At 34.5% G+C, this 12,500-nt stretch overlaps 1 protein-coding gene across 1 annotated transcript in view; it reads right to left on the bottom strand.

Moving 5' to 3' along the window:
* LOC145259597 (uncharacterized) overlaps positions 1-12,500 on the bottom strand; it is a 258,287-nt gene that overhangs the window by 28,307 nt on the left and 217,480 nt on the right. Inside the window, exons 30-31 of the mRNA XM_080117250.1 lie at positions 12,313-12,486; positions 2,568-2,659 (exon numbers count right to left, since the gene is read on the bottom strand). Coding sequence (XP_079973376.1) covers positions 2,568-2,659; positions 12,313-12,486 — 266 coding nt within the window. The remainder of the gene's footprint in view (positions 1-2,567; positions 2,660-12,312; positions 12,487-12,500) is intronic.

Below are 12,500 nucleotides of genomic sequence, written 5' to 3'. Positions count from 1 at the left end.
ATACGGACGAGATAGCAGCCTGAGGAAAACGTTGACAGATACACCGAAAGCCTAAAACTTAAGCATATTCCCAGCTACGAGTACAAAAAAACGATTGCAATACTCGATTACTGCAGTGAAGTCTACTCAACTATTTCAAACAAATATATCCTTTTTTAACACAGACATCACCACTTATTTAGGCCTGGAGACCACTCGAGGATAAGGGTTAATGGGTATACATTAATCAATGTGATTACGCCGTAGTAAACAAAGGTAGTGGGAATTTTGTAAATTGGATTACTTAGGGGGATCGTTCATCAAGAACTTGTTTATGTTGGACTTGAAGACTATCAGATTGTAGTCAACTGGGAAGCAGGGAAACGGAATAGAGTTTCACAGGTGTGCAGTTCTAAGAAAGAAGCTTTGTTCATGGAATCTGCATTTAGGTTTAGGTACAGATAAAGAGTGGGAGAAATTATTCATAGTGGTTTTGGCTAGACGAGTGTTTTCTATGAAAGTTTGGTGAGGAGGGGCCATGTATCATCACATTCCCCTTCCCGCATCATCATCATCATCATCATCATCATCATCATCATCATCATCATGCGGTCTCAGCTGAGATTGAACCCACTACACCCTTCCAGTATTCCCTATCTGTCATAGCACCTAAAAGATCTTCCTTGGAGATGAATATATCTCGTTATATCCTATCGGAAAAAGCTACCTTTCGTGATCGATTGTGAGTTGATGGGTGCCTCTACAGTACAAAAGATGAAACAAGTTCATCTGTGGCACGTGCATAATGCCCAATAAACTGAACACGACTTTTGCAAATTGAGGTTGATACTCTCGTTAAGTCTCCATATATAATTTCTAGAGTTGGGTGGTTTCGTCATGAAAGACTGAGTACTCTTCTCGAAAGACGTGTGTAACATCCATCCAAACGACGCTGTTGGATGTTAAGCACCCAAAAAAGGAGGCAACGTTTAGATGAATAAAGCACGGGCGGATAAATAAGCACTACACTACTCCCCCAATCCCCACCCCTAAAAAATAACGCTGAAAAGATACTATCAATACCTGCCCCTCCTTCCCTTACAAGTAGTCGATATCCGCATAGAATGCCATAACATCATCATGAATGATGCTAAATAAACAAACAAACAGAAATACAAACAAACAGACAAACAAATAAACAAGCAAACAAACAAACAAAACAAATAGAAATACAAACAAACAGACAAACAAACAAACAAAACAAAACAAACAGACATACAAACAAACAGACAAACAAATAAACAAACAGACAAAAACAGAAATACAGACTAACAAACAGACAAATAAACAAAAAGAAATACAAACAAACAAACAAATAGAAATATAAACAGACAAACAAATAAACAAACAGACAAATAAACAGACAAACAGAAATACAAACAGACAAATAGACAAATAGACAGACAAACAGAAATACAAACAAACAAGTAAACAGACAAACAAATTGACAAACAGAAAAGAAACTACAGCACCTTGTTTCTAACCAACAATCTAATCGTAGTTCATCATAGTATAGGGATCTCTGAGTAGATCCCCTCCCTTAGATATTTCATCATCATCATCATCATCATCATCATCATCATCATCATCATCATCATCATCATCATCATCAAATTTATCAGCATCATTATCATTTTGTACCCTCTCAAGGCAGAGCTTGTCCCTCAGATATCATCACTGCCACCCCCACCATCAATAACTTATTTTTCGGCCAGTCACAGCTCTACAACAACTACATCGAAAGCTCCCAGTAAAAAGACGAAAGGACACTTCAACTAGGATAATCAGCATCGTCATTATTCCATAGTAACGATCCAGCATCCTCTCTGTTGACTCCACGCGCACACGTCTATTTCTTGAAAATAACACTTTTATATTTTGCTATGTACACAAGTTTTTGCCGTATTTTTGTCGTGTGTCTACTTTCTATATTAGTTGATTAATCAATATCATCGACTTCGCTATCACATGCCAGAACGGAAAAGGAGTATTTGTAAGTTTTTTTTTTTGTCATTGCATTTTCATTCCAAACAAGGCACAGTGCCACTTTGATGTAGAGGGTTACTATCTGGAGCATAAGTTGCAGGGATACTATGAAGGGAGTTGAGCAGCAAGATGTCTGTTCACATTACACTTGAACTTCTGCATATCAGTACAGTCGGGAAAGCAGGAACCCGGAAGGGAATTCCAAAGACTAACAGTTGTTAGGAAGAAACTATAAGATTATAAGGCTTTCTGGCATCTGGGGATCTCTACTGTGAAGGGGTGAGATTTTGCTGCTTGCCAATGGGACAAAGGTTGAAATTTAGCTGACAGTTCGGGACCAAGGATCGATCTCTGAGAAATACCTGCATTTATATCAAATTTTTTGGACGTACGCCCATCGAGGACAACATGGGTGCTTCACTCATTTCAGAAGGATCTAATTATGCTAAGCATTCATCCAGTAATACTAAAAGATTTTACTTTCATGAGAAGACCATCATGCCATGTGTGAGAAGACAAGGGAGATAATAAGGAAAACTTACCGCAGAGTTTATTTCTGTTTTTAATTCTTCTTGTTTTGCTGAATCTTCAGGGAATGGCATGTTCATTACCAACACGCTTGAATATACAAAACCTAGATCAAAATAAAATAAATAATCATTAATTGATATATATATATATATATATATATATATATATATATATATATATATATATATATACTAGCATGGGTGCCCGGCGTTGTCCGGGTATTTGGAGGTGTATGTTGAATAAAAAAAAACCCAAAAAAAGTCCATTTTTTTATTTTAAACCCTTTTATGACCCCTTAAAATTTATTGTTTTGGGCTCAAACCAAGTTATTAAGTTCGATCCATGTCCAAGGAAACTATATCTAAAATTTCAAGTGTTTAGACCCAAAATTGTCGGAGGAGTTTGGTAGAGTTCTGAAAGGTCAAATCGTTGAACTTTGACACCTTCACAGCCTAATTTCTGGTCGAAAACGGATCACATCGATTTTCCCTAATCTCAGTACCCTGTATATCAAATTTCGAATCTGTAGACTTAAAATTGACAGAGTTATTGCGTAGGAAAATGTACACAGGCACACAGACATGTTCACTTTTTAGGATTGGTGCTCGGCGTTGCCCGGGTATTTGGAGATGTATATTGAGTAAAAAAAAAAAAAAGTGGTCAATTTTTTAAAACTTTGACCCCTATTATGACCCCTTAAATTTTATTGTTTTGGACTCAACTCAAGTTATTAAGTTAGATCCATGTCCACGGAAGCTATATCTAAAAGTTAAAGTGTTTAGACCCAAAATTGTCAGAGGAGTTTGGTAGATTTCTCAAAGGTCAAATCGTTGAACTTTGATCCCTTAATCGCCAAATTTCTGGCCAAAAACGGATCACATCGATTTTCCCAAATTTCTAAGATGTTTCAATGTAATCCAAAAAGCAGAAATTAGTGAAATAATTCACAAATAGGAACAAGGAAAACAGAGTTAGTTAAAAATATTATTATTAAAAAAATAAGGAAAGTACTTCTTCGAAACTCCGAACTTCGAAACTATCCATTTATCTAGTGTTTCCTTTTCAGATTAAATATGTTTTTAATTCATTTCAAAGTGTTTTTTTAACATATTTTATCAACTGTTTGCTCATTACAAATATATTTTATATGTATATATATATATATATATATATATATATATATATATATATATATATATATATATATATATATATATGTGAAAATAAAAGCAGGTATGATAATATGACGTTATGAAAAAAAGAAAGAAAAATCTATGACGCTTTCAAGAAATTTAAAACGTTTCGCCTTCATTTTCAGGGGACTTCAGGAAATGATAGAGATGATCGACGAAATAACTCTCGGCTTTTTTTTCAATCATCTTTATCATTTCCTGAGTAAATCCCCCGAAAATGGGGACAAAACGTAGAAAATTTCTTAAAAAGGCATCTATCTATCTCTCTCTCTATATATATATATATATATATATATATATATATATATATGCATATACAGGGTGTCCGTAAAATTACTATACAGTCTTACAAGTCACTATACAGACACCCTGTAATAAATATTAGCTATTAATACAAATATAATACAATAAAACAATAAGACTGTATAGTAACTTTACGGACACCCTGTATATACATATATATGCATATATATATGCATATATATATATGCATATATATGTATATATATATATATATATATATATATATATATATATATATATATATATATATATATATATTACGCACACATATTTGTCCTTCCCGACATGGGTAGGATTCAAAAACTGTCTTTTTCGCACGATCTATGACTTTTTCTTTTCTTACATTTTCATTTCAATTATCCTGAAGATGTCCTCTGAAATAAGGACGAAACGTTGATTTTTTAATAATTTCATTCAGTTTTTCTATTTTTCTTAAAACATACATATATATGTATATACATATATATATATATATATATATATATATATATATATATATATATATATATATATATATATGTATATTTTTTTTACAAGGTAGTCACCACTTATCAAGGCCCGGAAGCCACTCGGGGATAAGGGTAATTGTGTGTACAGTACGTTAGTTTAGGAGATCTGATAAAGTGTCTTACTTAAGGAGGCGGTTCATCAGGAATTTGTTCACATTGGACTTGAAGACATTCAGGCTGTAGTCAGGTGGGAAATAGGCAACCGGAAGCTTTGTTTATGGAATCTACATTTTGATTTTGGCACAGATAAGGAGTGGGGAAACTTTTTGACAGTGGTTTCAGCTAGACGGGTGTTTTTCGTAAAAGATTGGCGAGGGGGGACCAGAGATTGGAGTTCAGACGAGCACCTGCCATGGTAGTAACGATAAAACAAAGAAAGGCTCGCAGGGAAGAGAAAAGGGCATCCTCCACTAGGCCACGAAGCCTATTTTGTACTCTGTCAAGGCAGGATAGGCTGTTTTTAGTAGCTCCTGCACAGATGTGGCAGAAGTACTCCATCCTTGGACGTACTTGGCTTTTATACAGATAGAGAATTGCATCAGGGTGAGATATCTTCTGGAGCGGTAGAACGATCCTACCATTTTTCCAATGATCTTGGCAACTGACTTGATGTACGTATTCTATTTCAGGTCAGGGGTAAAGGTCAAGCCCAGAAGCTTATCAAAACATGGAGCTTCCCCTAGACGAGAGCCACCCATATCAATTGATGCCAGATGGGGGATCAGAGCGTTGACGATGTAAAGATAGGAGCTTGGTTTTAGATGCATTAAAGGTAACCAGCCACCTCCTCCCCCACTGCATCACACGCTCAAGATCAGAGGAGAGAGAATCTGAGAGAACTTTGTCATTTACGGCTTTTGATGTGTTGCCATAGATGTCAACGAATGATTTAAGTATGTGTTTTGGGAAATCATTGATGTAGATCAGGAAGAGAGTTGGGCCCAGGATGGACCCCTGAGGGACTCCAGCATTAATACTGTAGGCCTCTGATTTCTGTCCATCAACTACTACTCTTATGAGCCTATCGGAGAGAAATGATTTTATGATCGAGAAAACATTTCCAGTTATACCGTAGCTGGACATCTTGTGAAGTAGGCCCTTATGCTATACTTTATTGAAGGCCTTTGATATGTCAAGAGCAATTGCCGTAGAGAGGAAGCCTTTGTCAAGAGGTTTGCTAATCCTATGAGATATAACAGTTAGCACATCTGCTGTAGATCTGGCAGAACGGAAACCATATTGCATGTCACTAAGAAGGTTATTTCTGCTGAGGTGGTTGACTACTTCTCTATTTAATATGGATTCCATCAGCTTACTCATGACACACAGGAGACTTATTGGTCTGTACTAAGAGGGAGAGGACTTATCACCTGAGTTCTTAAATACAGGGCATACTGATGAGGTTTTCCAGGGTGTTAGGAAGCACTTCTCTTTAAGGCAACGCTTAAAGAGTTTTGTAAGTATGGGGGCAAGTTCTGGTTGAAGCTTTTTCAGCACAATGATTGGAATGCCATCAGGGCCAGTTGCTTTACTCGAATCCAGGTTCTTGATTAGCTTGGCGACATCACGCATAGATATTTGTATGTTGCAGAGCGTGTTGTCCGTTACAGGAGGAAATACGGGAAGTTGATGGCCTTCGTCGCATAGGGTAGAATTAGCTGCAAAGTTCTTGGCAAATAGTTTGGCCTTGTCTGATGCTGACGAGATGACCTCAGGTCCATTGATGATTGGAGTCGAACAGACTGAGCATATAGCTCTCTTGCATTTTTTATTACTCTTTTGCAGTGGTTGCTGGAAGTCCTGAAGGCAGCTTTAGTCTCAGTGCATCTATTACGTTGGTAGCTATGGAAAAAGTGATTTCTGTGTGCGATGGCAGCAGCACATTCTGGGGAGAACCATGGCTGACTGTTAGGTTTTTGTTGGAATTTTTTGGATGGTATGAATCGGTCTATGCCTACAATTAGCCATTCGGTCAGATCTGATACTATGGAGGACACATCTTTTTAAACATGGAATGCAGTGATAGATCGGATATAAGTGTACGGAAGCTATCCCAGTCAGCGGTAGAGTATCGTTATACAGTACGGTGGAGAGGTACATGTCCAGACTTATTGCATTTCGTTTTTATCTTAACTGATACAACTGCGTGGTCGGAAGATCCCAGAGGAGACAGAACAAAACTTGAACATAGCTCAGGGAAAGTTGTGAAAAAAAGGTCTGGAAGGCTAGCATACTGATCAGAAGTATCGGGCACTCGGGTGGGTTCGTAGACAATCTGGGTGAGGTCATAGGCAATGGAAAAATCATGACAGAACCTCCCCTCATCATCTGTCTTGTTAGAGTGGGTTAGCCATTCCGCATTGTGGACATTGAAGTCACCACAAATGTGGATGTTAGCTGAAGGGTGAGCAGACAGGATGTGGTGAATTTTCTCAGATATGCTCTTAAGGATAGTAACTCCACTGTTGTGGGGGCAATAGAGAGTGAATATAAATGCAGTGATGTAAGAAAGTGCAACCCGGAATCACATATAAGGTAAATTAGGGTCTTCTCTGGAGATATCCCTACCACATGGAAAGCCATCTTCAATGTAAGCATATATTCCATGTCCATGGCGATCTTGGGGGTCAGATTTAGATGTTAGGTTAGAGTATCCTTTAATTATGAATTCGTCAAGGGAAGCGGTCGGCCTAATGCCAGTTTCACTTAGGAAGAATATGTCTGGTTTTGTCTCCTGTAATTGGGTTTCAACCTCTGGAAGGTTGGAACGTAGACCCCTGATGTTGGAGGAGACATGGTAGTAGGGGTCTACGTTGGAGAATGGGGTTCTAGGTTTACACGTGTTATTTTTCTGGAGGTATTTCATGTTGAGGATTGGGATTTGTGGAACAGGTCGACAGACTTGGTTAGAGCAGTACAGAGAGGGAAAGTAAGAGAGAAAAGGAGAGGAAGATTTTTTTTTGTGTGTAGCCATGATAAGGTAAAGCCATAACAATTACCCACTAGTATGGCATCGAGAGGTTAATCCAAGGTTCGAGTCCCTGACTATCAGGCAGATAATGTCATCCCAGATGAAACGTTTACCTCCAGCACCCTTACTAGTGACATGGCTACAAGGATAGACATAGGAACAGAAAATTTCTGACATCTCAGGCTACTCTTTACAAAGTACTACTGACCTAGAAAGCAGCTTTTTCTTCACCCTTTGTCAAAAACATCACTCATTGGAAATGAGGACTGAGGGACAAATAAGAGGAAGTGAGAGTAACGAGAACTGCTGATAACGCATCCACAATGCGTTGTCTACTCTCCATTAAAAACAAAAAAAAAAAAACAGGGTGGGTGTAAGGACGTATTAATATTTACTTAGCATAAGTCCATCGCTTTAATTTTAAATTTATATATACATATGTATATATATGTATGTATATATATATGTATGTAGATATATATATCTCCATACATATATATATATATACATACATACATATATATACATACATATATATATATACATATATATATATATACATATACATATACATATATATATATATATATATATATATATATATATATATATATATATATATATATTAGTGATGGGAAGATTGCAATATTTTTCGCAATTTCGATACAATTATTTTTTTTTTTACTTATGTTCAGCCCCCACCCCCAACAAGGCATATCGCCACTTGGACATAAGGGACTACTATTTGGGTCTATGCCTAGGAAAGATTAATAAGATGTTGATTTATGTTACATTTAAACTTCTGCATATCAGTAAAGTCAGGGAAACAGGTAGCAGGAAGGGGATTCCAAAGTGTAGCTGTTCGAGAGAATAAACTACTAGAGTAGACAGCTTTCTGGTATTTAGGGGCCTCAACAGAAAAAGGGGTGTGATTTTTTTGTTAAGCGGGTTTGTCAGGATATGTACGTTGACGAGGCACAAATGCAACGAGTTTATCAATGCAAAAAAAAATAAAAAGCAGGTACAGGGATGCAACACTGTGGTGATGGGACAGGAGTTGGAGCTTAGTAGATAAAATAGGACCTATTATGAGGTTGAAATTGTTTTTTTTTTTACTCCAAAAAGGAGAGACTAGTGGTAAATGCACTAGTTTAATACCAACTCATTATAAATCACTAAACATTTAACAACACAAAGCTGTTATTTATACCGTAAAACACATGTTGATTATATATATATATATATATATATATATATATATATATATATATATATATATATATAATTGATTAGGTCTTCGCTAATCGAACCAGAGATGTCTCGTGTTGCGGGGTTCGAATCGTTCGACTGGTATTAATCATGACACCCTGCTGCACTGAAGATTCCCAAAAGGATGAAACACTAGTATCTGTAGGTATTTAATTATTATATTAAAAAAAGAATTATATACATATATATATATACACACACACACACACACACATATATATCTATATATATATATATATATATATATATATATATATATATATATATATATATATATATATGATTAGTTATATTTTAGCATCCAAAGCATTAAACGGACATTTTAAAAACAAATTTTAAATTTTATTATTTGGATTCTAGATCATTCACTAACGAGAGTTAAACGTGATTTCACTTCCGGTTATAAGAGTTTGAGTATCAGTGATATCACTTCCGGTTATAAGACAAATTAGTATCAGCTAAAGAGAGCTATTGGTATTTAAAACTGTTACCAATAATTCAGGTTTGAAACCTACGGTACCGATGACTTAGCTTATCTAAAGTTTGTGTAAATAAAGCACACACACATACACACACATATATATATACATGAATCAAATAAAATTTTCTATCCAAATTAAAATTTTAATAACACAAATTTCCTTTAAATAGCTCAATAGTGCAATACTAGAGCTATAAATACTCTTACCTTTTTATTGCTTTATCTTTTAGTGGAAACAGAAACTTGTTATATTCGTCCTAAACAATTTCCTAGTTATATAATCACTTAACGAAATTTTTTAGATGAACATAATGAGCGTCTGTTCTCAGTGAAGAAAAAGAAATATGTATATATGAATAATCTTAGATTTTTAATTTTTCTTGGTAATATTTTCGACTCAGTGAGCAGCCTTCTCATTTCTGGTGGTTGTTGCTATGATATGGCTCCAAATGTTTTTTTTATTTCAGCTGTTAAAACACTCCATTGAAACAAGAAAGCTTGCTCGAGAAAGAAATGTAACCAGAGTGCAAAAGAAAAAAACATAAAAAAAAATAAATATCAATATTTAGAATGGAAATTAGTTAAACTATGGAAATGTAAAGAAGTCAAAGTGATTCCCATTATAATTGGCACTCTCCATACAATAACGAAAAGTCACCACATACAGCTTAATCAGATTGAGAAGAAAATTTCTTTTCCAATTTTGCAAAAGGCTTGCCAGTAAGGAACGGCGAAAGTATTATGATACAGCTTGGATACCTAAAGTCACAGGAATTGACCTGATGTTCAAAGAAAGAAAATCAACTAAAAACATCTAAAAATTGAGACTACTATGCAATGCTCCCACTAATCGTAGAAGCACTAGGAACAATATCGAAAAAATCTTTGAAAAAAGAATGGGAGAAATTGGTATCAGAGGGATGGCTTAAAAGATACAACGTATAACAATAATGAAAACGGCTGGATTATTAAAGAAAACCCTTGAATGCGGAAACCAACACACATGAGATACAGGCACAAGCCAGGCATACAGAAACGACTACAGATGCAAAACACAAAAGAACATCACGTGGAATCAAGAGAACTGAAACTGTATAATTTTGCGTTAACCCTCCTGCGCCCCTGCCTTCCATCCCCCATACTTTTTGTGTGTAGGTCACGATAAACTGGCGCCACACCAAATAGGTGAAAAGGGTAAAGAAGGACGGAAAAACTGAGGAGAGAAAGCAATAATAATAATACTCCTGATTTCGTTTGATAACGTCTCTTTGAAAAGAGATAGGATTCATTCTCAGAGGACTCTCTCTCAATCCCGACTTCAAACCAGATTCTGGTGTTTCTGAACGAAATTGGTGATACCTTCAATAACAAAGGTCTAAAAGCAGGCTAACACATCGGGGATTCATAGATTTTTCAAATGTCCTTCCGGATGATTTGATGCTACATCCAGCGTACCAAATACCACCGGAGTCATTTACTTTTATGAATTGCCTTTTATAAATTGCCTTTTATTAATTGCCTTTATCAATTGCTTTTTATTAATTTCCTTTTACTAATTGCCTTTTATTAATTGCCTTTTATTAATTGTCTTTTATAACTTGCCTTTTATTAATTGCCTTTTATTACTTGCCTTTTATAAATTGCCTTTTATTAATTGCCTTTTATTAATTGCCTTTTATCAATTTCCTTTTATTAATTGCCTTTTATTAATTTCCTTTTATGAATTGCCTTTTATTAATTGCCTTTTATCAATTTCCTTTTATTAATTGTTTTTTATAACTTGCCTTTTATTAATTGCCTTTTATTAATTGCCTTTTATTAATTGCCTTTTATGAAGTGCCTTTTATTAATTGCCTTTTATTAATTGCCTTTTATTAATTGTCTTTTACTACTTGCCTTTTATTTATTCCCTTTTCTTAATTTCCTTTTACTAATTGCCTTTTATTAATTGCCTTTTATTACTTGCCTTTTATAAATTGCCTTTTATAAATTGCCTTTTATTAATTGCCTTTTATCAATTTCCTTTTATCAATTGCCTTTTATTAATTTCCTTTTACTAATTGCCTTTTATTAATTGCCTTTTATGAATTGCCTTTTATTAATTGTCTTTTATAACTTGCCTTTTATTAATTGCCTTTTATTAATTGCCTTTTATTAATTGCCTTTTATAAATTGCCTTTTATTAATTATATTTTATTTATTTCCTTTTATTAAATGCCTTTTATTAATTGCCTTTTATAAATTGCCTTTTATTAATTGCCTTTTATTAATTACCTTTTATTAATTGTCTTTTATTAATTGCCTTTTATTTATTTCCTTTTATTAAATGCCTTTTATTAATTGTCTTTTATTAATTGCCTTTTATTAATTTCCTTTTACTAATTGCCTTTTATAAATTGCCTTTTATGAATTGTCTTTTATTAATTGCCTTTTATAAATTGCCTTTTATTAATTGCCTTTTATAAATTGCCTTTTATGAATTGTCTTTTATTAATTGCCTTTTATAAATTGCCTTTTATTAATTGCCTTTTATAAATTGCCTTTTATAAATTGCCTTTTATTATTGCCTTTTATTAATTGCCTTTTCTAAATTGCCTTTTATTAATTGCCTTTTATTAATTGTCTTTTATTAATTGCCTTTTATTAATTGTCTTTTATAAGTTGCTATAAAATTATATGCAGTCTCCCAACAATTTACGTTAACTATTCTTCTCTTTCTTCACAATTCTTGGTATCAAAATTCAATACACATCTGAAAAAAGTCACTTCTACCAAAAGGAATTTCCTTCTCTGATCAACAGAGATTTTATTGAAATCGTCTTCCTTTCATATGAATATTAGATGCCTTGAAGTCTCATCACCTCACGAGATCACCAGCCTATGAGTAAACACAACGGCCATGTTTTTTTTTTATTTTTCTTGCTCGACACGAACACTGCATGCTGTATAAAATCAGGTTTGTACTCATTTCTAATCACATATATGGAGATGACATAAATGTTTGCTTCAGCAGAAAATAGATGTACTTACTTGATCCTGTTGTGGTAGGAGTTGTCTGTAACATCGTTGTAACATCAGTCTTATTAGTTACCTGTAACGTCGTTGTGACGGTATCAGTTGTCTTAGAATCTGTTGTGACATCGATTGTATCAGAATCCGTGGTTACATATGTTGTATAGATCTGAGTCGTGGTTGAACCATCCTCTGCAAAGAAAAAG

This window comes from Euprymna scolopes, chromosome 35 (genome assembly GCF_053919585.1).
Source record: "Euprymna scolopes isolate OS-2025 chromosome 35, ASM5391958v1, whole genome shotgun sequence".
Taxonomy (NCBI): Eukaryota; Metazoa; Mollusca; class Cephalopoda; order Sepiida; family Sepiolidae; genus Euprymna; species Euprymna scolopes.
This window is presented reverse-complemented; position numbering and strand designations above follow the sequence as displayed.